The sequence below is a fragment of the Drosophila sulfurigaster genome, chromosome 2L (assembly GCF_023558435.1).
Source record: "Drosophila sulfurigaster albostrigata strain 15112-1811.04 chromosome 2L, ASM2355843v2, whole genome shotgun sequence".
Lineage (NCBI taxonomy): Eukaryota > Metazoa > Arthropoda > Insecta > Diptera > Drosophilidae > Drosophila > Drosophila sulfurigaster.
Window position 1 is genome coordinate 3,642,071 of NC_084881.1, and position 25,463 is coordinate 3,667,533.

General features: G+C 37.2%; 2 protein-coding genes and 3 non-coding genes across 7 annotated transcripts in view; 3 read left to right on the top strand and 2 right to left on the bottom strand.

The window, feature by feature from the left end:
- LOC133836327 (protein outspread) overlaps positions 1–12,942 on the top strand; it is a 70,492-nt gene extending 57,550 nt beyond the window's left edge. For 2 of the 3 annotated variants that reach the window (XM_062266751.1, XM_062266756.1), the window contains 9 exons: positions 2,058–2,123; positions 2,185–2,758; positions 7,021–9,827; positions 9,888–10,022; positions 10,298–10,437; positions 10,507–10,656; positions 10,724–10,835; positions 11,050–11,389; positions 11,774–12,942. In XM_062266751.1, the coding sequence (XP_062122735.1) occupies positions 2,058–2,123; positions 2,185–2,758; positions 7,021–9,827; positions 9,888–10,022; positions 10,298–10,437; positions 10,507–10,656; positions 10,724–10,835; positions 11,050–11,389; positions 11,774–12,045 (4,596 nt within the window). In that variant the 3' untranslated portion in view covers positions 12,046–12,942. The remainder of the gene's footprint in view (positions 1–2,057; positions 2,124–2,184; positions 2,759–7,020; positions 9,828–9,887; positions 10,023–10,297; positions 10,438–10,506; positions 10,657–10,723; positions 10,836–11,049; positions 11,390–11,773) is intronic. The other variant, XM_062266763.1, reaches the window with a different exon arrangement.
- Positions 12,943–13,031: 89 nt separating this feature from the next.
- Trnap-agg (transfer RNA proline (anticodon AGG)) lies at positions 13,032–13,103 on the bottom strand. Its single transcript has one exon. It is a non-coding gene; the product is annotated as a tRNA-Pro (tRNA).
- Positions 13,104–13,304: 201 nt separating this feature from the next.
- On the top strand, positions 13,305–13,376 carry Trnap-agg (transfer RNA proline (anticodon AGG)). The gene has a single exon. It is a non-coding gene; the product is annotated as a tRNA-Pro (tRNA).
- An 86-nt stretch (positions 13,377–13,462) lies between these two features.
- Trnap-agg (transfer RNA proline (anticodon AGG)) lies at positions 13,463–13,534 on the bottom strand. Its single transcript has one exon. It is a non-coding gene; the product is annotated as a tRNA-Pro (tRNA).
- Positions 13,535–19,349: 5,815 nt separating this feature from the next.
- Positions 19,350–20,121, top strand: LOC133850815 (uncharacterized). The gene has a single exon (XM_062287024.1). The coding sequence runs from the start codon at positions 19,565–19,567 to the stop codon at positions 19,967–19,969; it is 405 nt and encodes a 134-aa protein (XP_062143008.1). The 5' UTR covers positions 19,350–19,564; the 3' UTR covers positions 19,970–20,121.
- Positions 20,122–25,463: the final 5,342 nt, after the last annotated feature.

Here is a 25,463-nt window from a genome sequence, read left to right on the forward strand (position 1 = left end):
TGTATTTATTTTTGCAAAATCTATATTTAATCTGAATATCTTTATAAAGTGAATCAAAGTAATAGAAGCTCAGCAACCCTAATAGGGTTAAAGAAACTATACTGGATTGTAGAATAAAGCAATAGACACTTAGAAAGAGATAGAACGCGGAAAACGTTAAATAGACGCAGAATATGATACACGAGCAAGGAAAAATCGTGCATAGACTCTACCAAAATGAGATACCCTAACACAACAAATTGCCTAGGTAAATTGGATTTATAATCACTCTGGTTGAATCAATTTACTAGACCCTCTTAAAGAGTATAAAAATAAAACTTGTTTACAATCTGTGATATACATAAATGAGTAGAAAGAGTGGGCTCGTGTTGCCTGTTTTGTTTATACATAGTATGAGAGATATGCTTGTAAATAGAATGGGCAGCAGATTAAATACTATATACGCACTTCAAGTGTAGTTAAGTAAATTTATTGGTCTTTTATGCAGAGCACATCATATGGCATTTAAAAATGATCTACACATTCTACATCGTATGTTATTGCCATAAAGTATATTAAACTGCAGTATCGCAACATAAAATCTCAATATATAAATGCTTTCTTTCTCTTAGCAACACTTTTGGCCATTTGCATCGTGCAGAGCCATGAGCTTCGAGCTATGTAATCGACTGATTGAGACCCAAAAGAAACCTCAGACGTCTGGCGGCGATATGGGTTCTTATCAGCCGCGAGCGGTTGCCGAAAGTCGTTGCCGAACTACACTCTTTAACACTATTTTGACCCATCCGATATTATATATTATTAGAAAGTGTTTGGCATATATAGTATGTTCTCATTTATATATTAATCAATGAGTGAAGCAAATATTATAATCAGTATTGAGATTAGCCCTAATTAGTATTCAGACACTAAAGGCTGCACTTAATGCCCCTTTTAGGCAGCACATGTGAATTGCCACATTTTTACCCATAGCAACAGAGCTATACTATATTGCAAATAATTAAACTTACATTGGAAATTGCATACTCGTAATCAATCATTCCCAATAGTGCATACCTCGCCTGGACCGAGAGTTATCAGCATTAGTTTCTTTTTAATATACATAGTTGATTAGTAGATTAATATATTTTTTTCAAAAATGTAGTGAGCATTATTTCTAGAAATTATTTTAAATATTATATGTTTGCTCAGACTGTATTAGTTCTCAATGAACTTCCCATGCTTTGGAAATAAATATTATAATATTTGGATATTACGCTGAAAAGGAGGCGTGTGCTCATAAAGCAAGTACAAATTTAAAAAAAATATTCTTTGATTTGATATTTTAGGCGATGGGCTAGCAATGTATACTCACTAACTTGGTGAATAGTAATTGTTTAAAAATAAATCACTCGACACACCTCACACGGACACGCCCATATTCACACGAATACATGTATATACTTGAACTTATTTGAATGGTTTGTTGTGCTTTTAATGTGGGAGGCAGGAAAATCAAGTTATATATGGAATACAGTTTAGGAACGAACTAAAAGACGATGCAACATTTCAATGTCATCTTTTTGAATCTTTAGCTTAATTTGCGTTGACTTTTAGCAATTTGCATAAATATCACCATCACCACAATTTTCTGCACTCCGAGCAGAGACGGTTCTCCGCCTAGGTGTAGACTATGCACCGTCTTTGTTGTTATTGTAATCTTTCGTGACAACAGTAATAATCAAAGTCGTGTTAAAATAAACGTAGGCATTGACTCGCAATTTTGAGAGGGATCGTCAGCAAAAAAACCCGATGGCATATGAATGAAATATAAATGCTGATTTCCTCTATGGAGGCGTTACAACCAAGACCATATGTAAGTTATAGATACGGCTGAGGCTCTGGATATTTGTTTGGCTCTGGCTATGAGTAAGAGATCACTTGGTAATATATTACCATAATAATAATAAAAATTAATAATTATAATAACTGATAAAAATCATTAGAACATTGTAATAATCTAATTAATTCCCATCTTGAAATAACAAATATTTGTATCCATTTATTCACCATTTTAGCGTTGGCAGAGACGGTGGTTTGTGCTTTATGACGATGGAGAGCTCACTTACTCGGTGGATGACTTTGTAAGTAAACAGTAAACTTACTATTTATATGAACCATTTTAAATCAAAATCTTGTGTGTAGCCCGAGACTGTGCCACAGGCTTGCATTGATATGACCAAAGTTATGGAAGTAAGCAGCGCGGAGGAAGTAACCGGCCACACAAACTCCATTGCCATAACAGCACCGGAGCGCGTGACTTATGTGAAGGGCATCAGCTCAGAGGAATCGCAATGGTGGCTCAATATATTGACAGCGTTTCCAAAGTCGAAGGGTCGTCACAAGCGGAGTACCACATTGCCGGGTGGTCAGATCAATTGTCTTCGCCAATCCGCCAATGTAGACTTGGCGATCAAGTTGGGAAATCGCCATAGTTCATATCACAAGGATACGCTAACGTCCTCACAGTCCGCGTCAAGTTTGATTGGTAATCTTGATTGTCCCAGTTCAAGAAACTCAACACCCAATGATGATGAAGATGATGGTGTTGAAACTGGGGAGGACGAAGATGAAGATGATGACGAAAATGACAATGGTGATGATGATGAGGAGCAACAAGTGTCAACGTCCAGAAAAGCAAAAGTCACATCATCATCTAGCAGCATCGGAGGACAGGACGAGAACAATCGGAATGCAGGCAACGAAATTACAAATCGAGGTAAGAAACTCTATTTTGATGAAATTAAAACTCATTCAGTAGTTTATTTTATTTAAATCAAAGCATTACTTTTATACCCGAAAAATACAAAAATATACCGAAGGCTTGTTTGGTATATCAACATACTTTAACACTATAAATACTCCACTGCTAAAAATCTAATACAAACTTCATTTGCGAGCAAAAATAACAAGTGCTATCGAAAAAAAAACAACAACCTCAGTTGTTGACGCTGATCAAAAATATATAAACTTTATGGCGTCGGAGATATAATACTTCCTTCTGATTTAATAATGATAATATCTACCCTTTGAGTAGCGGGTATACAAGGAATATATATAATGTATATGTTGTGATCAAGGAACAGTTAGTCAAGGACCTCTTTGTATTGAGGCCAACTAAAATACAGCAACGAGTTCATATAAACATGTATTAAGAAGATGATAAAGCGACTTTTACTTTTGCCTCAAAGCCTATATTTGCACAATCTGCATCATGATTGTGATTTTATTTTTCTCCCCCCCCATCTCTTTTCTGCTTAAGCCCCACCCTTCGCAGGCTGTTTTAGTATTTAGTTGTTGTATTTTGCCTTCTTCACATTTTGCTGGCCTCTTTGCACCGACTGTTATAATTTTTATGATCATTTATGGCTTCAAGCAATCAAAATTATCAACCAGAAGGGCCCAGACACATTCTCAGCTGGGTGGCATAAGGGCGGCGGTTGCGGCGGTAGATGCTTTCCTGATTGGCAAAGAGGGCAATGCGGAGCAGCTAGTTAAATCCGCAGCTACAAAATTAACCTTGAATTCGCACAGTTACCACAACAACAACAATAATAGGCACAAACGTGCAGGGCCAGCTTCTCCCCAGATCCCTACTTAATGGTAGGCTTCATAAATTTTCTTTAGATCCAACAGAAGGACAGACAGATGCACACACTTACGAGTATTTGCGAGTCTTCCTTCTACCTCATAGCTTATGCCCAAATGGCTCAAAAGGGGTTTCAGAAGGGTCTCAGCTCAGCTCAGCTCAGGTTGCCTCAGAGCTGACTCGCTGACCGAACGGAGTCTCGTAATTGCAGATACTGTGAATGTTCTCACATGCATTGCTGCAGGATACTTGTTCATGGAAAAATGATATTCACGCTTAAATTATAGTGTATCCGCCAAACATCCTCATACCTTCTGATGCCCCAAAAATACGTACGCATAGCGTCATATGATTCATACGAGTTTTACATTTTTAATATGTCATGAAATGCTAATGCGTTAAAAAAAGAAAATTTACAAATTAAACTCGATCTATTTACAAGTTATTATTCGAGAATCAAACTGAATTTTGCTTATTGGAATTTTTAACCTCAAATCGTTTGCTTCATATTTTTCATCATTCATTGTGTTCTTTGATAACTCAAAGACAATTATATTTATATTTTGTTTCCTATTAAAAATATTAAGTTTATTATTACTATCAAATCCCTTTTCACCTGCTCTATCGTTCACTACTACTGAAAGCAGTATTATGAATTGTTCAGCTGACACAAACTTATTATTTTCCATCAGAGAGCCAAATTGCCCAGCAAATGAGGCAATTTATTGACCTAGACAGAAGCTTTCTGGCTACGTTCGCGATGAAAGAGCACTTTGAAAATGCACAACGACAAAGATTGTAAACTGTCTTCACCTAATGTTCTCGGGCCTTGCGGCTGTCTTAGGCGGCCCTTACTGAAACTGATATACATACTCTCGAAATACACATAAAAACATATATTTGTATAAATGTCTGTATGTTTCTCGCTGAAGCTGGCATTTCTGGATAGTCCGCCATCCTATACATTTCCATAGACCGGGATGCATGTGGCCAGTTGGAAGTTGTAATGGGCGAGATTCACAACAGTTGCCACAAAGTGAATAATTACAGTGCTAATATATCTTGGCGTGCTGCAAACCTTAATTGAGGGGGTAGAGCGACAGAGAAAGGGTTTTTCGAATGTTGATTGCTCTCAAAAGTCGGATGATTTGAATACCATAGAATGAATGATCATTCTGAAACTGGAAATTTTAAGAAACCTTTGCTAAATCAAAACGTACATTGAGAAGATAAATGCATCATCTTTTGGATTACACTGCCAATAGAAACTGTCATCGATAGTTCAATATCTGAATTAAGACAAAGAGTACAAAGATGGCGAATACTATGACCAAAGACACGCTTTTTATAATTTACGAGAGACCCCAGAGACTCAAAAGAGTTGCCGGCTTGGCATCGCAGCAAGCAATAAATATTCATAAGTGCAAGGACTCCGTTCCTGCCCAAGAAGCTCTGGCGCTCAATTTATGCATCGATCCAGTCAGTTAGAAATTATTCAAAGTCATCATGTGAGAGCTGCCCAAGGTGAGGAGAATGGAGAATGGAGAATGAAGCATGGAGTATGGAGTTTGTAGTATAGATGTAAGTGGCATGGGTTAGATTCTTTGCAAAAGCAATTTTCGCTTTCATTTCGTTTCATTGCCTCAAAAGATGCTAGCTTAGAACATGGCAAATGGTTTTATTTATTTATTATGAAAAGGCGGAGTTGTTTTGTAAGTTACAGGAAGCACTTGGCCATGATTAAGTGGGCTCCTTAGTTTGGCGTAATGGCCGATATAATTAATCAAATATGTTTAATTAAAAAACATCAGGAGAAAGAGAACGGACGCGTCTTTTAACGATTTGCAATATTTACGGAGTCCACTCAATCAATCATAAGCTCATTTCCTCCAAATTAAATGCTGGTATCAAATCATTGAAAATAATATCATTCGATTGTGAAGCGTTAGCCACACATCCGCCAATCATGCTCACTGCAATTAAAGAATTCAAATCAATCTTGAGTACACTTTTCAATGCAATGGTGAGAGTAAAATAGCTTCGGCTTTAACTTGACAGTAAATCGTCGAAGCAGTGTCTCTCCTCCGTCTTCCATCCTAGCCTGCCTGAATGCCAGTGTGTATAATATCATAAGCATTATAAATTCCATTGCAGACATACTGAACATACTCATAGCTTTTCGGGCTGAGTATAATCAGTGATGGCGTCGTGGTCCCCTTACCAGCCCCAGTTTTCAACTCCTGCCAGTCTCTGTCTGTGTCCCTGTCCCTGCCCTGTCGTGTCGTGTTATTTAAGCGAGCGACTGGGGACCAACAAGTCGGCCAATTAAAGGTATAGAGCTCAGCATTTAGCACAGTAACCTTGAACCTGCTAGGTGAGTCAGTCACTCAGTCAGTCAGAGGAAGCATGATCAAAGGAGTTCACACAACCAGCCAGCCAACAAGCCAGATGCTCCATTAGTTATGCTTCCTCTTATGGTTCTTGCCCAACTAATCGAGATAAATGTAGGGAGTTCGATTGGCCGAAAAGTCTAAAAATTAAGCTTGCACGCTGCGTTGCTGTTTTCGTCGTGTTGCTCGCTATGAGTGCAACCTGTTCGACTGACCGAATTGTATCGCACTCAAAATCAAACTCGAAGTCAAACTCTGGTCAGACACGCAGACTCACAATGATTTTAATGGTCTGTCGGAAATTCGAATCATAATCATAATAAACCTAAACAGGTCTGCCCAGAGGACAAGAACAGCTTTGTCTAAATATATATTTTGTAATCATACATATTTATGGGACAACTCCTTCCCATGGATCCTCAGCTTACTTGAGTGTTAATAAAATTATGTCTCCATTTCGGTCCCTCACCTGCTCAGGTGCTCTCCCTTCAGCTACTTATCGACTCAATCTCCTGACAGACTAGATGAGCAAACTTGTTCGCCTTATCGCACATCTCCTGAGGAAGATCCTCTTACCATTCAACTTGTTTTCATCGTTTTATTATATTTGCCCACGAATAACTTAACAGTACTGCGTTTTATGGATTTATGGTTGCCATAAAAATCGTTAGGGATGGGACCTATTCCAATCGACAGGGTCCGCTAAAGGAAATAATGGATGTTAACTTATTGTTGTTGGGACCTCTTTCGTGAGAGTGAAATAAGTTCTTTATACTGTTAAGCTACGAAATTATTGACATCGAATTAACCTACAAAAATAATAGCTATTCTGGAAAACATTGCAAAGAAAGCCATAACATTCGTAAAATTTCAAAATTAATGATTATTTGAAAAACCCTTAATCGTTACATTTTTATAGTTGAAGATAACTTTAAAACGATATGCATAACAAACAAACAACTAGTATTTAATTTGAAACTTATTAAATTTCCCATTTTGCAGGTTGTTTGTTGATCGAGGATATACGGCGGGATGAAAAGTCAATCAAGGATATAGCCAACACAATAACGAACCTAAGTCAACAGCAAAGCAAACGCTGGTCCACAATGGCTGTGAACAATGCGTTGAATAATCAACATCAACATCATTACCAATACCATACATCTTGCGACGAGACCGATTTCCAGGTGATGTCCTCGGGCAAATCTCTTAACGTTGGCAGTGAGCCACAGACAATTGTTAATTTAAGGCCAAAGTCACTACCACTAGCCGCTAACTCGACTCCAGCAATTGTGTCAGCAGTAGTCAAGAAGATACCCACGGTACTCGTCTCCCAGCAGCAACAACAACAACAGCAGCAACAACACTCACTGAAGCTGTTAAAAGAAGATAACTCAAAGAGCAACAAGTCATCTGGTCGATTAGAACTGCAGTTACAACTGAAGCCTGCCAAGCATTATCAGCATGAACGTGGCGATCCAGATGGTGGCTGTAATCTGGATGAACTGTGCGCCAACTACATGTCCAAATCGGATGAGCTGAGATCGGTTAGCAAGTTAAGCAACAACAGCAACAAGAATGCAGCATCAGCTAATAAGACGTTGGGTAAAAGTGTTGAGGAATCGCTAAATGCCAAAAAGGGCTGGTTAATGAAGCTGGATAACCGAACAGGCGAATGGAGCAAGCATTGGTTCACCTTGAGTGGAGCAGCACTCTTCTATTATCGCGATCCGCTTTGCGAAGAACGCGGAGTTCTCGATGGTGTCCTGGACGTCAACAGCCTATCAACTGTAGTTGAGGAACCTAGTGCCAGTAAGCAGCATGCCTTTCAGCTGATCACTTGGGACAAGCAGCGCCTGTTCCTGGCCAGCTTGTCGCCCAGTTCACGTAATAGTTGGCTAGCGATCCTGCGGAGTGCGGCAGGTCTGACACAGCAACTAGAGACATCAACGACGACACCAATAGCGACATCATCAGCAGCCATAATGAAGTCCAGCGACATTGAGCAAGATTTTATCAAAGCGCAGTTGCAACAACATTCAACACATCCGCTCAGCTCAAGTCCAGCTACACCTGGAACACCAGGAACACCGTGTACACCGGCAAATGGACCACATTTCTCCTCGGACGAGGAGTATCGTACTGCATCAGAAGGCGGTCGACGTGATAGCTTAGACTGGGGCTCTCCGCTGTCTCCATCTCCTCCCGTTTTACGGAGCTGTCTGCGAAACCGGAGCCTGGCCAGTCTCCACAAGCGCAGTCGAAGCTCACCACCAAGCTCACGCCGCAGCACCGTGGATAGCGTGACAAGTGATGAGCTGTCCCTAATGGCCGTGCCGGAGGAGATTCGACCAGAGCGTGAGCTAAAGCAACAATGCGAGACGCTTCGCACCGAGGCCAAAATAAGAGAGGCACGGATGTCCGAGCTGCTTACAACACTACAACGTACCGAGCAGGAACTCACGGCCCGTCTGCAGGAGCAGCAGCAGCAATTGAATGGGGAACTGACCAGTGCCAAACAGAGTGCTGCGGAGCTGGTTCACACTCTAAGCCTGCAGTTAACAGAGAGCCAGTGCAAGATCAAACAGCTGGAGGATCGTCTGGCCCAGGGGATTGAGGAGAACGAAGGCTTATATAAAAGATTGCGTGATTTCCAAGTGGACAACAACCAAGTGGCCAGTCTGAGCAATCTGCAGCGTCACAAGATGAAGCGCATGGACTCTCTAAGCGATCTAACGACTATTAGCGACATTGATCCCTACTGCTTGCAGAGAGATTCCCTTGCCGAGGAGTACAATGAGTTGCGTACTCGATTCGAAAAGGCAGTCAATGAGATTCGAGCCATGAAGCGAGAACTCAAACAGTCACAGAACCAGTACGATGCTCTGGAACTGATCCAGACAGCACTGCAACAAAAGCTAGAACGCTGTCAGATGGAAGACGGCGCCCAGCTGCAGCTGATGGCAGCACGCATTCAGGATCTGACCATCAAGTACAGTACATCAGAAAGACAAGTACGTGCCTTGAAGCAGAAACTAGCCAAGTCCGAACGAAGACGGTCCCTCTCTCTTAAAGGCAAGGAACAATTGGAACTGAAATTAAGTGAGCTGCAAAGGGAAACTGTTGAGCATAAGTCCGGCGATTGCAGCACGGCAAGCACCACTGAATCCAGCGGTGACTCAAGTAGTCAATCATCACCCTTGAATGCGCATCTATTGCAACGCCTGCACAGTCTGGAGCATGTACTGCTGAACACCAAGGAGCGTCTGGAGCAAAGTCTCAACCAGCTGCAACAGCTGCGTGTTGGTCAGCGCAGCCGTCGATCCGTATCACCGCTAAATGAACGCAAGGATGGACTCAGGCAGTTGGAACGAGCTCTGGTCGAGACCTGTGTGCTGGTCACCGAGCAGATGGAACTCTCCTGCTTGCAGGAAGCGTGCCACAAGTGCAGCGAACTTCATCAGCGCATTGAGAAGCTGACGACGCTTCATCAACAAACTGAAACAGATTTACAGCGTAGTGAGCAGCTGCTGGAACAGCGCGAGGGAGAACTAGCGATCTCATTGGAGAAATGTGCCAGCCAGGAGAACGAGCAGCAAGTTTTGCTGCAACAGCGCAATGAGCTCAGCGATGAACTGGGTCGGCAGCAGGAGCGCTGCAAACGACTTGAGAAGCGTCTTGATCTTCTGGAAAGGGAGCACGGCAAGCAACTTGAGTGTCTCCGCCAGGTATACCGTCATGAGCATGACAATGTTTCAGAGGATCAGAGTTTCCGTAAGCGCTACCAGACTGAGATTGAGCAGCTGAGGGTAAATAGGGTCCCCTTGTTGGTATCCCTCCGATATTAACGAGAGACACTTTCATTTTAGACACTCTGCGAAAAGGGTCTCAGTGCCATGGAATCATCACATCGCCGACTAATATGCGATATGGAGGAGAAGCACAAGATAGAAATTGATCGATTGCTAGCTGAAAAGGAAACAGCTCTGGCTGAGGAGACACAGGTTTATGTTACTCTCTTGCCATCAATACTTTCTAAATGATTTAATTATAAGACTCCTTTGACATATTGGTGCCTTACTTTGGGTATCAATATGTCAAATATAAATACTACTAATCCAGTTTATAGAGCAGGATATATATTTAATCGAATCATTTAGGCGTTGCTGAAAACAATTCCCGCTCCTGTTTCTATACCTATTGATATTTTTGATAACTGTCTTTAAATTTTCCATTCAAATTCTTTAAATCTCACATCTTAATGATTATAATTCGTTAGGCAACACTGGCCGCTTTGGACGCCATGCGTAAGGCGCATGAGAGTGAGGTGCAACGAGAGGTTTCACGCTTCAAGTCTGAGTTTTTGCATCAGGTGCAACGGGGTGAGCACATGCGAGGAGATGGCGCCAAGCTAAAAGAGTAAGTCGTTTTTATCGCAATGAAATACCCCTAACTTCCATTTTATTCTGAACACTAAACAACAATCAGAGAGGAGCTCGACGAGTTACGTCTGGAGATACTGTCCTTTTCTGAAAAATATTCCATCAAGTGTGTGGAAAACGCAGCATTGGAGGAGAAGCTGCATCTGGCTAACGGGAAGTTAAGGCACTTTCAGCAAATGCAACAGCTGGAGCTCAGGTAAGTTTCAATCGGACAGATCTGATCAGAGAAACAGAAACTAACCGTCATTAATTCCATATCGCAGAAATCAACAATTTCGCGCCCATCTGGCTTCTGACGATCCTAGCAGCGATGTGCATTTCGTCCAAGGCCTAACAGCTGGCTCCAAAGACGATGCTTCATGTGAAGATAGCGAGGTGAGCATTCTTCTGATTATGCTAGTTCGATTTGTGAAGTGTGATTATGCTTAAGTGATTTCTACCTATTGGTAGAAAAAACCAATACCTGTGACTAACCCTAATATTAGAGAAAGGACAAACAAGCAACTAACTGAACTTTATTACCATCTTCCACAACACCACACACAACAATCAAAACAATCGAATATCAAAATTTCGATCACAAACAAAGCCTGTTCAGTGTGCACCACAAATAATGGTTGATACTCGTACAAACACAACAACAACAACAAGAACAAGAACAACAACCACAAGTAAAAGAACAAGAAGAACAACTATAGAACCCCCTGCATCGGGAGTGCCCGAGAAATTGGATCAGAACCTGTTTGTGATACCCTACCATAGGCAAAATCATTGCCAAGTGTCTGCTGCAAGCATACCTGATAGTGGCATTGATATCGTTAATATCGATAAATTCGATAGAGTCGATAACATCGATGAGCTCGTCTATGAACCGTGCTACAAGCCGAGCGATATATTTGCCCTGTATCAGAATCGTTTATGTTTCCAAGGTAAACGAAATGCATTTCTCGTTTCTAAGTCTCTCCGTTACTTTCTCTCTTGTCGCTCTCTCTCTCTCTCTTTCTCTCTTGCTCTCGTACACACTTCTATCACAATACAAAACTCCCACACTCTCCTCAACACAACCTAATCCTTCTCTTTCTCATCTATTGTTGCCTTCGTCTTTCACTGTCGCTGTTATTTTGTTTTTGTTTTTGGGTATGGGACAACATACATACATACTAAATATACGTAAGCACATTTCTGTTAGTATTAAGTACTCACCTGTTGGCTTCCACAAAAATAACACAATATTCGTTTTAGAATATAACAGTTAACCAATATCCAGAAATGCACAGTGCTAAATCTTAATGTCTTTTTACGTTTTATTGAAGGTTTGAAAAGCAACTCGACGTTTGGAAAGAATTTAAGAAAATCCACTGCGAGAACATCACCAGCATCATTGTCATCACCATCACCAGCATCATCATCGTCGTCATCAACATCACCATCAAATGCAGAGATACGAAGAACAGCAACAATAATAGTACAGAGCCCCGTCCAAAAGGGACCCAGTCACAATCGAATCTATAAGACAGATGCCGTTATTAATATTCAACAACAGCAACACGCAGGCAATGCAATAAAACAAGAAAAAGCACAATGATCAATGCAATGAAATAACGACAAGAATAAAACAAATAACCAAGAGCGAACAACAACAACAGAACCAGTGGAACAACCAAAGAATAATTAGTGCTAATAATAAATAAATAAATAACTTTAATTATTTAACATATAATTAACTAAACCAAATGCAAAAATCAAACGAGAATACACACTTACATGTAAATATGCGAAAATCATTTTATAAATTAACAAAGATGATGTTGGTGATGTTGACAACAACAGCAGCGGAGCAGCAAAGCTTCTTGTAAACTTTACACAGCAAAAGATTGAGTTAAACGCTAACAACGACTGTTCACCCCCTTCCGATACATAGAGGAAGGGACGTTGAGCAATGGAATGACTAATGACAACAGCAACAATAACACAACTCACAATAATAACAGTACGTGTATCTGTTATTAGACAAAATAGTTTTTCTTTTGGCAAAAAAGCATTAAATTTACATATGTATTTATCAACAGCTTTTCTATTATTGTATCTGTAACGTTTACCAGAATTTTCTATGTCCATAAAATGTGTCATTTATTTATATAGTGTTTAGATGAATTGAAATCAAATCAAATCGAAGAGCAATAACTAATACGTACTATACAACCTAATTGCTCAACTATTGTATTTATGCATCGAAGGCATTGCATGTAACTTGTTGTGTTTATGTCCTTAATACTATATCTAAATTGTTTTGCAGCATGCATATCTTTGCGTATGTGTATATATAAATATGTAATTGTAGAACTCTAAATACACATACTATATATACATATTTGTTTTGTTAACCATTGGTATTAATGAAATATTTTACTTCTGATGGAATTTTAATCTTACCATATTAGTGGCAAATACAATACATTTAATATTATTTAAAATTAAGTCGTTATTTGTGAAACAAAATTAAATAATAAAAAAAATTATAAATCAATGTCTATAGTTTGATTTACACAATTAAAAAAAGCTTTTTTACTTGGGCTCGTCCGGGATTTGAACCCGGGACCTCCCGCACCCTAAGCGGAAATCATACCCCTAGACCAACGAGCCAATTGGATGGATGGCGACAACTTTGCTATTTAAGGCAAAGACACTAAAATACCGTTTTTTTCATAAAATGAAAATGACGTTTGAGTTTTATTACTGCTACTATGTAAAATCATATATAACAAATTTAAAAAATGTATATTTTAAGGAAGAGATTTAAATTAATTTGCCCAATTTTTAATGTAAAGTTAACCGAAACATATCGGCTCGTTGGTCTAGGGGTATGGTTTCCGCTTAGGGTGCGGGAGGTCCCGGGTTCAAATCCCGGACGAGCCCAACAGCGATTTCTATTTTAAAAATTAAAAACCATTATTTTTTAATTTAAAATTCACAAAATGTTTATAAAAAATAGATTGACACTTGGGCTCGTCCGGGATTTGAACCCGGGACCTCCCGCACCCTAAGCGGAAATCATACCCCTAGACCAACGAGCCGGTGTTGCGATGGCTGGCCAAAAAGTTATTTGATATTACATCTCCCATAGTAAACACTGAATTAGTTTTATTGTTGTCAAAGTAAAATGAATAACAGAAAACCAGAATAAAAAGTGTATTTTTATAATATATGTGTATTACAAAATAATATGTATATACATATCAATGTTTGTATATACTAAAGAACCAAACATTTGTAATCACATATACATGCTTCTTATAATGAGTTTAAGGGAAAAGCTATACGATTCTTTTGTTGTTTTAACTTTTTAGTTTTTTGTTATTCGGACTCTTTGAGCATATTACGATTGTGGGCTGATAACATAAATTTGTACAGCCTTTCAACTAATTGACGACGACAACTTTAATGTGTCTTGGGGTATTCAACATGTAGCAAGTAACAAAGTACAAGCTACAAGAGACGTGCAACGACAACAACAATTACGTGCCACTTTAACTGCACTAGCATCAGAAAAGCCTCAAATGTTGCTGACATACTTTTTGTCGAACGAACACTCACTGCAATAGGAATTTGGGCTGGTCTCCAGAATTGTTTCTGGTTTAGATTTACGACTGCTGGAATCACAATGCACTTAAACAGATGTAAGTTCCGCAACTATTGCAGTTAAATGGAAATCGAAATTGGGCTTCAAGCGAATCATTTTCAAGTTGAAATTTAGTTTCAGTTGAGGAAAATAGTTCAACGTGGCCTTAACAATGTATATTGTATTTATAATTATCAGGCTGCGATATTTACGCATATCGATTTGTAATAAATTGAAATTTCTAAAACACTTTCAACCTTTATTGGATTGCCACTGTATTGTCTTTATTCGCCATTAATTAAAAAAATGCATGAAAGAGAACAAAATATAGTCAAAAGAAAGTTTCACTATGAGCAAAAACAAATTGAAGGCCAGAATGTGGTGGCGAATTTGCAACTCTTTTCGATCAAGATAACGAGCAATTGATGAATTCGCAGCGCCATCGACATACAAACCCAACGTGCCACCGACACACCAAGCCATCGAAGCTGTAAACCAGCCAGCCACTAAACGATCAACAAGCTGCAGTTTCCAGCACACAAGCAGAGGGGCCACCAACGACAACAACTCGTTGTAAAAACAAATAAACAATTGGTAATTGTTACTGTTTGTGCCAGATTCAGCGGACTGGGATTTGGATGTGCAATCAGCCTGGGATTGGCGCGGACACCACTGAGGCACGGTAACACACATTCTGGGTAACACAGAAGGCAGGCCGGTAAATTGCCTTATCGGTACATCGCATCAACGGATCATCTGCACACAATCTTGCTGCGGAATTGGGAAGTCTGAAAAACGAAAGTCAACCTAACCTTGTGGGATCCACAGATAAGGCTAGAACAAGTCAGGCTTAAAGGCAACGTGGAGTGCATTGCTGATTTTTGTACTTTTGGCAATCGTGTGAAACATAAATGTATCCAAATTGATTAGATAGTGGTGACTCAATGGAACCATTTTGGGAATTTCATAAGGATATAGTCTCTTCTTAAGAGAAGTAGAGGATTGGGAACTATGAAATCTGTTTGCTTTTTAAGGATAGCAATTTGTTGTCATCACGTTTTTGGTAATCTCATATTTGCAAGGTACAGCAGCAGAAGACGAAGGAAGATAACATGATTGCAATGCGAAAGTCACATACCCATCCAAAGGCCATAAAGAAAGACCAAAGCGGCAGAGTTACACATGCCTGATGTTGATATAAAATCAAGAAGCATTGCATAAACATCGTGGACAATGGGCTACCTAATTGAACTGATCGTAAATTGCGATAGTTGTGCCACAATACGAAAGGTTTGCGCCCGTTCCTGTTCCTGTTCCCGTTCCCGTTGCTGCACCTATTGGGCTTTCCCTTCCCGTTCTCGATCCCAATCGCGAAGCTGTTTCAAAGCTGCGGCACTGGAACTGTAAAGTCATATATCCGCCATCACCATACACCTCTTTTGAGCACAATGCGTAGTAGGGAGACCACATGCCCCAGGGGAACCAACTGATTAAGATCATCAGCAGTCAAGTAAGACTGTGGTAGTGTATGTCACATATTGTGTGAACGAATACATGTTGACCGCCAAGAGATTGCAATTATGTTAACAGTTCACACAATCTCACCAGCAGGAACAGTGAATGTGATGCCACACCAGGTCACAATTCAATTAAAACAGAATAAACTGAAATTGACTAAGGTACTCTCTTATCTCTTAATACCCACAAACTTAAATCAAATATCACTGACATACATATATGTGATTTAATGTTTAATTAATTCTTTAATTTTGCAATACACTTTTTTTTAACATATGTTGAAACAGGAAAAAACACGTCGAAATTGCTGAAAAATCATCAAGTAATGAATAATTATTTATCCTATCGTACTCATTCCCATCTGTGTGGATTTCGTTCTCTCTATTACATTATACATACATATATATATTTATATATGATTTATTTACATATGTTGCATCTGCAGCTGCTGCGTGTTTAATTTTCTTGTTGCTAGTGTGCTGCAAATATGTAGCAATTGATGTTGTTATTGCTGTCTTGGTTGATGATCTCATTTCTGCCAACATATTGCGTATCAGTGCACTTCAACCACTCAAATTGCATTTTGCGTAATCGACTTGATCCTCTAAGCCAATACCCGACTCACATTGGCAAGTCGACAGACACAAAGCTATCCGTAACATCAATTGTGTCACACGACTGATCACCAACTCGTGGTGGTCATTTATAGCAGGGAAGGCCAAACAAAAACAAGTAAGAAAGAACAAGAACAACAACCACAAGTAAAAGAACTAGAAGAACAACTATAGAACCCCTGCATCGGGAGTGCCGAGAAATGGATCAGAACCTGTTTGTGATACCCTACCATAGGCAAAATCATTGCCAAGTGTCTGCTGCAAGCATACCTGATAGTGGCATTGATATCGTTAATATCGATAAATTCGATAGAGTCGATAACATCGATGAGCTCGTCTATGAACCGTGCTACAAGCCGAGCGATATATTTGCCCTGTATCAGAATCGTTTATGTTTCCAAGGTAAACGAAATGCATTTCTCGTTTCTAAGTCTCTCCGTTACTTTCTCTCTGTCGCTCTGTCTCTCTCTCTTTCTCTCTTGTCTCGTACACACTTCTATCACAATACAAAACTCCCACACTCTCCTCAACACAACCTAATCCTTCTCTTTCTCATCTATTGTTGCCTTCGTCTTTCACTGTCGCTGTTATTTTGTTTTGTTTTTGGGTATGGGACAACATACATACAATAATTACTATAGTAGTTATGATTCCTAAAAATTTGGTTGCGATCAGATAAAATTGTCGAAGTTATTAAAGAAATACTTTTATATAGGCAAAACGCCCACTTACTAGGGTCTTAGTTGCTTTGGCTGACAATCTGGTATATTGAGCTATCTATGGTATATTTTAAATGCGGTACTATATCGATATACCACATATACCATTTGGTATTTTTAGTATTTTTGCAGTATATTTGGTATATTTTGAGAATAATACCGAAAAATTCATTTCTTTTATTCAAAATGGGTAGCGGGTATCTCACAGTCGAGTACACTCGACTGTAGCTTTCTTACTTGTTAGCTTTAAAATTACGCTTGTTATTCGATTTTTTTGATTTGCGGGGGCGGAAGTGGGCGTGGCAAAAATTTGAAACAAACTTGATCTGCGTGCAAACATAACAAATGCTGTCGAAAAAAAATTATAGCTCTATCTTTTATAGTCTCTGAGATCTAGGTGTTCATACGGACAGACGGACAGACACACAGACGGACAGACGGACATGGCTATATCGTCTCGGCTGTTGACGCTGATCAAGAATATATATACTTTATAGGGTCAGAGATGCCTCCTTCTGCCTGTTACATACATTTCCTGCCGGCACAAAGTTATAATACCCTTCTACCCTATGGGTAGCGGGTATAAAAATAGCCAAATATAGCTAGATTTCTTAAAAAATAGAAAATTAAAATAGCCGTTAATATTTAATAATAAATTATTGTAGGTATGTTCATTATTTCTTAATTATTTTGCGGTATTTCCTCATTAAGCGATTTGCCTAAAATTGCTAATTTCAACCTCACAATCAACGATCACCGTACAAACAAACGCACCACAAAAATCAGTCAATTTGAATGAGATCGTGAAACTATGTTGAAAGTATCCTAAAACTACAAAGGGAAAATAATATTTTAGAATTTATAATTTACAAATCGGTCACGCTGGGCGGTAGACGTAGTGTGTTTGCATCGATAGCTACACTCAATGAGGATTTCCGAAAATTTTTAGAGCATTAAATTATAAGGTCGACTGTTTTTTAGTCGACTTTATATAAATAAATGCCATCAAATAATACAAATTATTTAAAATAGTACATTATTTTTGTGAAATAGCTAAAATAACAGGCTCCTGCTAAATCGAATGGTTTCCATTTTTAGGTCTTGTAAAATAGCCAAATCTGGTTGAAAATAGCTCAATTGGCAGCACCACTCGTGAGAAGTAGAAGTAGATCCTCAGTCTTCAAAAGTAGAAAGAAGCAGCTGCAGTCGTCTGTTGTAACGAAATCCGTCAAGCAGAATTATTTATTATTTTTTAAAATTTAAAATAAATAAATAAATACTAATAATAATTAATAAATATTACCCAAATATAAATTAATGTTTATATCCGTCAATGTACCCAACAGGATGTGTAACTAAAATGCAGAAAAAAGCATCCTGACCCCATGAAGTCTTTGTATTCGTGATCAGCGTCAACAGACGCGACGCATAGAGATAGAGATAGATGCAAATCAGAGTTTTGGTTAAAAATCTATATATTTATTACTTAAAGATATTTATTTTTAATAATAGTATATCGAAATACCAAATATAAATTGGGTATATTTCTGCATTTTTTCGATCGTATTTGCTTTTATTGAAAACGAGCGTGGGTATCTCATGGTCAAGCAAACTCGAATACATGTCCATATCTCCCTTCTTTTGATATTAAATGGCAATAAGCGTCGTGACGTCACTACCTCTTAACCAAGGTGCTCTATCGAACGGCTGTTAACATGGAGTTTATGGAGTTAAAGATGCTTTTTTTTTGCCTTATACGTAATACAAGTCCTGTGGGTACCAAGCTATATCCCTCTTTAGCCGTATGGAGAGCAGTTTCTTTTCTTAACAAGCAGAAAAGTATGCAACCTATTTTCCACTGTCACAAATCATGCTAAATTTGCATTAGACAATACCTAATAACACTTTTCCACGCCTTACTTATAGATACGATAACACATCGAAAGAATGCGACAGCTTCTATTGACAGAAGTTGTACTATTCTTTTCCATTAATCCTATAAAACTAATATAGTATTCACTAACGGATATCGCAACTTTTACGGTCTCCCACAAAAATATTGGCTTTTGGTTTATTAAATATACATAGCAAGGAGTAAGAAAAAAAGAATAAGAAAAAAATATAGTGAAATATAGAAATATAGAAATAGTGCATTCTTGAAGACCCAATTTCATGAAATCACCGGTGCACTTGTTATTTACGGAGTCTCGGAGCCATTTTCTGTTTGTTTGTTCGAATTGCAAAATCGTAAATGCTACAAATAGAGAATTAGGGGAGAAAGACAAATCGTGTCACCAAATAACTTATTTTCGTATTTAATTTAAAGGTGATTAGTTTACAAATACTCGTAATACAATTAATTTACCCACTGCGGCTTTTTCAAATCAACACAAATTTGTACCTCAGGCGCATGTATGTTCATTCGAAGCAGTCAAACTGATAATACTATGTATTCACATTGAACTTCATCAACTTGGATTTTACGTATCGAGCAATCAGACTGAAGGGAAATTCCAAAAAAAAAATGTTGATTATATATACTGTATGCTGTATAAATACACAACCAGCGCTGGTAAATAATTTAGTATTAAGTTTGAGCAAAGACAGAGTAGAATAGAGTAAAAATCGCCAATAATGACGAACGTGGTATCCTCAATGTTGAAACCTGATCAACCATTTAAGGAGCTTGGATGTCCTTCCTGCAATCTCTTGTCGCTTAACCATTTGGCGCTACAGCAAAAAATAAATGCAAATTTCATCTTTCATGCGATTAAGAACTATAAAAAATCACCGACCGATCGCAAGACGATAACGTTCATTAAAAATAAGTTTCAAGGTCTAAAGATCTTATGGCTTGAGTTCCAGCGCAGGGATAACCAAATTCGACGGTATTACAATTGCAAGGAGGATCAACATGAATACTTTCAACAGGAATTGTTTTCGCTCGTAAAAGAGAAATATATGCTAGCTCGTGTTCTCATGAATCGCGACAGAAAAAAATTACTTTTACATACAACTTTCGAGACTGGAAGTACTTGAAGAGAAATATTGAAAAGCGGAAGCAGATTTAATAATTGTCTGTAATTGTTAAATTAAGTCTTTTTCATATATGTATGTGTACTTAAGAATATTAATACTCGCCGAAGATATAAGAATACTCGAGATATGTATAGAAATAGATAGATATAAGAACTTAGATGCCTTTAATTAAAAATATAATAAAAAATATACATACAAAATGGATTTTTTAACTCAATTTACGGAAACTAATCAACAATAATAGGGCAAGTATAAAAACTAGAAAGATAAAAATTTAACATTATTATTATTCCTTAAATAATTAAATTGATATTAATATTTAAAAAAAATATATACCATACAAAATATAGCAAATTTTTGACAACCTTACCAATTAAGACCAGACAGCAGCAACTTTCTTGCCTTATAAAATAATTTCTTAAATAAATTATATATTTTTATCTAATCGCAACTACGCTTGCTATTTTTCATTGGTGCGGAAATAGGCGTGGCACAAATCTGAAAGACATTCGATCTGCGGGCAACAATAACAAGTGCTGTCGAAAAAATAATAATATTTTTATCCATCTGATATTTAATGTTTCATATGAAAAGACAGTCCAACGGACATGACTATATCGTCTTTACTGGTGATACTTATCAAGAATATATATACTTCACGGGATCAGATGCCTCTTTCTGCCTGTTACATAAATTTCCTGCAGGCACAAAGTTGTAACACACTTCTACCCTATGCATAGCTTTCTTATAGCGACCGAAGTGCCCTTAAAAATCTAGAGGCTTGTCTTATACAATCGGCAAAATTGTTTGTCTTATACAATTTTTTTCATCACAAAAAAGTCTTTCTAAAATATTGCTGACAGATATTCATTAAATAATATTAACAGTAGTCACTAGACTATACCATATTTCGATTTATTATCTCTAAAATTAAGAACTACGCAATTGGGGAATACCAAATAATTCTTAAGTGGTGAATACCTCTTTGCGCGTATACCGAATAACAAATGGGTACAAGGGTTTCTTTTTGATGAAAAATTATTGATGAGTTTTTCAATAGAGTACACTTTATGTTGCCAGTGTGCTCGCTGCTGATTTGAACGACGATTATCAGACTGATGTTAAGTAATGAGTTAGGTAAATCAATTTATTTAAATTTAAACAAAATGATAAATAAATTATTAAATTATTTTGGTCGTGGTGATTTTTTTTGGGAGATCTAAATATATTGTATTAAAATTTTTTTTGGTATGGAATATATTACTCCATATCCTCTTCTCTTAATCCTTTGCTCGCAAACTGTGAAAATTATACAAATTTACAAGGCGATTGCTAAAAAACCATTAATTTTTTTGACTAGAAATATGTTTTTCCAGCATTTCCTGTATTAACATAATGTTAACTTTGTTTCTGATATTTAATGCATCATTCGCTAAAATTTACATTTAAAATGGTAAATTTAAAACTAACTTCCAATTTTTGTAATATGTAACTTTAAAATTAAAATATATATGATGCAATGCGAGAGTACACTCAAATCCCTCTAAGCCCCATGTAAAAATTTTTCAATTACCATCAAGATTTCCAGGTTTTAATCTAAAAAAAGATTTCGTATGTAATTAGCCCTACGTATATGTATATGTATATGTCATTACCGGGTATTTCTTATTTGAAAGAAGTAGTTTTCTTTCTTGTCACGTCGATAAGATAGGGTTTCTTAATCACATTTATCATTGAGTGGAAGTGTTGTCAGGTTTATTGAAGCTTATCGCAAAGCTGATAGATGGCAAAGAGTATAAAATACATTAAAAAGTAATATAAATTTTTTTATAAGTTTTAGAAAAGTTTAGATCTCAAGTCATAAAAGTTACACGATTTTGTCGTGTGAAGCTGATATCGGGTACTTGGCGAATTCTTTAAGTTGCGAAACTTCATCAGGAAACACCATCAGGACTTTTAATAAATCAGAATAGAAGTAAATAAGTAGTTTTCCAATTGGACATAAACGAAATATATTTTGGTTTCGTTTTCACATAATGGTAATCGAAATTCGTTTAAGGATATGATTAAACTTGTCTTCGAACACTCATTTGACTTCAATATGTTCGAATCGTTTTTAAACTTCTTGTTCTATCACTAGAAATGCACTTTGCACTTAACTAACTTAAACCTGCACTAATTAAATTCGATCATTATTTGAACTTCAAATCAAATCCATAAACATAGGCACTGAAAAAGTTTTGACCTAACTTCGAATAAGATTTTTTAATGCTATTAAACTCCAAGGCATTGCAATGTTCATAAGTGGTAAATGGCCAAAGTACAATAGCTGAGCCTCGAAAAGCAGGAACAGTATATTGATAGCAATAACCCACGTAAAATACCCAGAACATAACATAAGCACTCAGAAGGATCCCACAAAAGGCAACAAGGGAATACAACATGCATTTCCTAATGGCGCGAGCATTTGCTAACAGTCAATATCCTATACTTAAGGGAATATATAATGCTGAGAGCAAATAGAAACTCACATGCTAACTTGCTGCTAGCACATTGTCTATTATACCTAATAAGCTGACACTGCACATTTAGGTACAACTTTCTATACTGTTCTCGGCGTAACAAATAAATAATAATTTGTTTGAAAGTCGAACATTGTAATATGCCAACGGGCAAATGCTTAGGTAGCATCCAAATAAAGGAACAATAATAATAAATCGCATGGTGATAAGCCTTTTAATTTAATCGCTATCTAATTACGGTCAACAGAAGAAAGAATAACGAAGAAAATAAAATAGTTTAATCAGGCAGATAAAAATCAAAATGCCGCGTGACACAGATGCAAAGAGAATCTAAAGCTAAAGTTATACAAGAATTGGTTAGAAAGAAAAACAAGTAATCGAAAGCTACAGTCGAGTGTGCTCGACTGTGAAATACCCGCTACCCATTTTGAATAAAAGCATGGTTAAAAAAAAATTATTTTGTACTTCGAGCGGGTTCGAACCCGGGCACCACAACATACGCGGCTTGCACTCTACCACCTGAGCTATCGCATTGCTTAAGTACCCTTATGCATACAGATGCTAATATAGACGAGCATGTATATACGTATACGCATACATACAATACATACATAGCAGGCGGTTTTGCTCATACAAAATATTTCTTTAACAAAATCCACAATTTGTATTTATAATTGTTGTAAATACGATTAAAAAAAAAAATATATTCTTATTTTGTACCCCGAGCGGACTCGAACCCGAGTCCCCGACTACCACAGCAGTAATAAGCTTGCACCCAATAGAGCTATCGCAGTGTCTCTTGCATACATATACAAATATAGAGGCGAGCATGTATATACGTATACGCATACATACAACACATACATAGAAAGCGTTTTTGCCCATACAAAACTATTTCTTTAATAACTTCTACAATTTTTATCTGATCGCAACCAAATTTTCAGCAATCATAAATGCTATAGTTATTATTGTATATACCAAAATTCGTAATTCTAGCTTTACAATTACGCTTGTTATTAGATTTTTTTGATTTGCGGGGGCGGAAGTGGGCGTGGCAAAAATTTGAAACAAACTTGATCTGCGTGCAAACATAACAAATGCTGTCGAAAAAATTATAGCTCTATCTCTTATAGTCTCTGAGATCCAGTGTTTCATACGGACAGACGGACAGACGGACAGACGGACAGACACACAGACGGACAGACGGACATGGCTAGATCGTCTCGGCTGTTGACGCTGATCAAGAATATATATACTTTATAGGGTCGGAGATGCCTCCTTCTACCTGTTACATACATTTCCTGCCGGCACAAAGTTATAATACCCTTCTACCCTATGGGTAGCGGGTATAACAACATGCTTGTCCTAATCGATAGAGTTCTCCACAAAGTTGCAGAAGCTAGTTCGATTTATTTTTAAAGACACAGAACATCAATTGATAAACCTGAAATTCAGATTGGGCGTTTCTGCCAGGCTCATGGTCATAATTGCGAGTAAAACACAGAACACCTCTGAATGGCTCAGATTGATCTTAAGAAACAAATTATTTTTTCACAATTTTTATACCCGCTACTCATACGATAGAATGATGTTATAACTTGTCCAGAAGGAGTCATCTCCGACCCCATAAAGAATATATATTCATGATCAGCATCAACAGTCGAGACGATATAGCCATGTTGGTCTGTCTGTATGGAAAAAACCCGTACTTGCTACGGGTCTTAGTTGTATATTTTAAAATTAATACCGCACTGTTTTGCTTTTATTCATTATGCCTTACTATGTTGCTTATTTTTTGTTTCATTTTTGGGGAAGTAGAATTTTTCAGTAGCTGGTAACTTACAGTCGAGTATCGGTATAAAAAGCCGAGTAATTTAAAATCTATATTTGCGATTTTTGTTACATACAATAATTACTACAGGCTTTATAAAATTTTCTTTAAATAAAAATAAATATAAATCTTAAAAGATATTCAAGATATAATTTTATATTACAAAATCAGGCTAGTGCGTTCGGGTCTTAATTACTTTAGTTGATAATCTGGTATATGTATATTGTAATCTATGGTATATTTTGAATGTAGTAGAATGTCGATACAACAAATATAGCTTTTGGTATTTACGGTATATTAATTCGACTGTAGCTTTATTGTCATATATAAAATCTGTAGATTTTGATGAATAATTTAGATTTAAGTTATTTATTTATTTAGCTGTAATGTTTAAAATACAAATACCACTAGTTTAACTTTTTTAATATGTGATAATAATTTTTATACGTTATATGTAGAAAGAATGAAAATGTTTTGATATCATGTAAATTTCATTTTAAACTTATTTTTAAAAAAATATATTCTTATTTGACATTTTTAAAGTATTTTTTTATTAAGACATATTTGTATTTAAACTTCAGTTATTAACTATCTGTTAACACTATGGGCGGCGGGTATAAAAGGAAACATAAAAAGTAAACAATAACGTGGGACTGTTTTCTTAAAACGCAGAAAAGTATGCAAAGCTTTATAATTTTTGTAAATCATGCGAAGCAATCCCAATAACCATAGCGAGGAATTGAACCCTTGTGCGTTCGGTCGATTTCCAATTTCAACTATCGGAAGTATTGCACCACCAGTGGTTATTCACCACTGACCAATACATTTGTTATTGCTTAGTGTTGCCACTCACTCAGTTAAGTGATATTTCACCAGCGCAACCCATTTCTCTTAACTTGTTAGAAAACTCGGGTAATTGACCGCAATTTGTGCTGTTTGTTGTACTATACATGTGCGCAACGTAGCAAAAGATGCGTTGATATTATGCAATGCATATTAATAGATTATGCACTTAATATTCTTTTATTATTTCCCATGCCCAAACTACTTCAAATTATTATGTACGTCTTGTTCTTACATTGAGAACTGAATATATTGTCTAGATATTGTCTACACTCATTGCAACGCTACATGATATGAC

Coding starts and splice junctions, on each gene's coding strand:
- LOC133850815 (XM_062287024.1), top strand. CDS start 19,565: ATGACGAACGTGGTATCCTCAATGTTGAAACCTGATCAACCATTTAAG.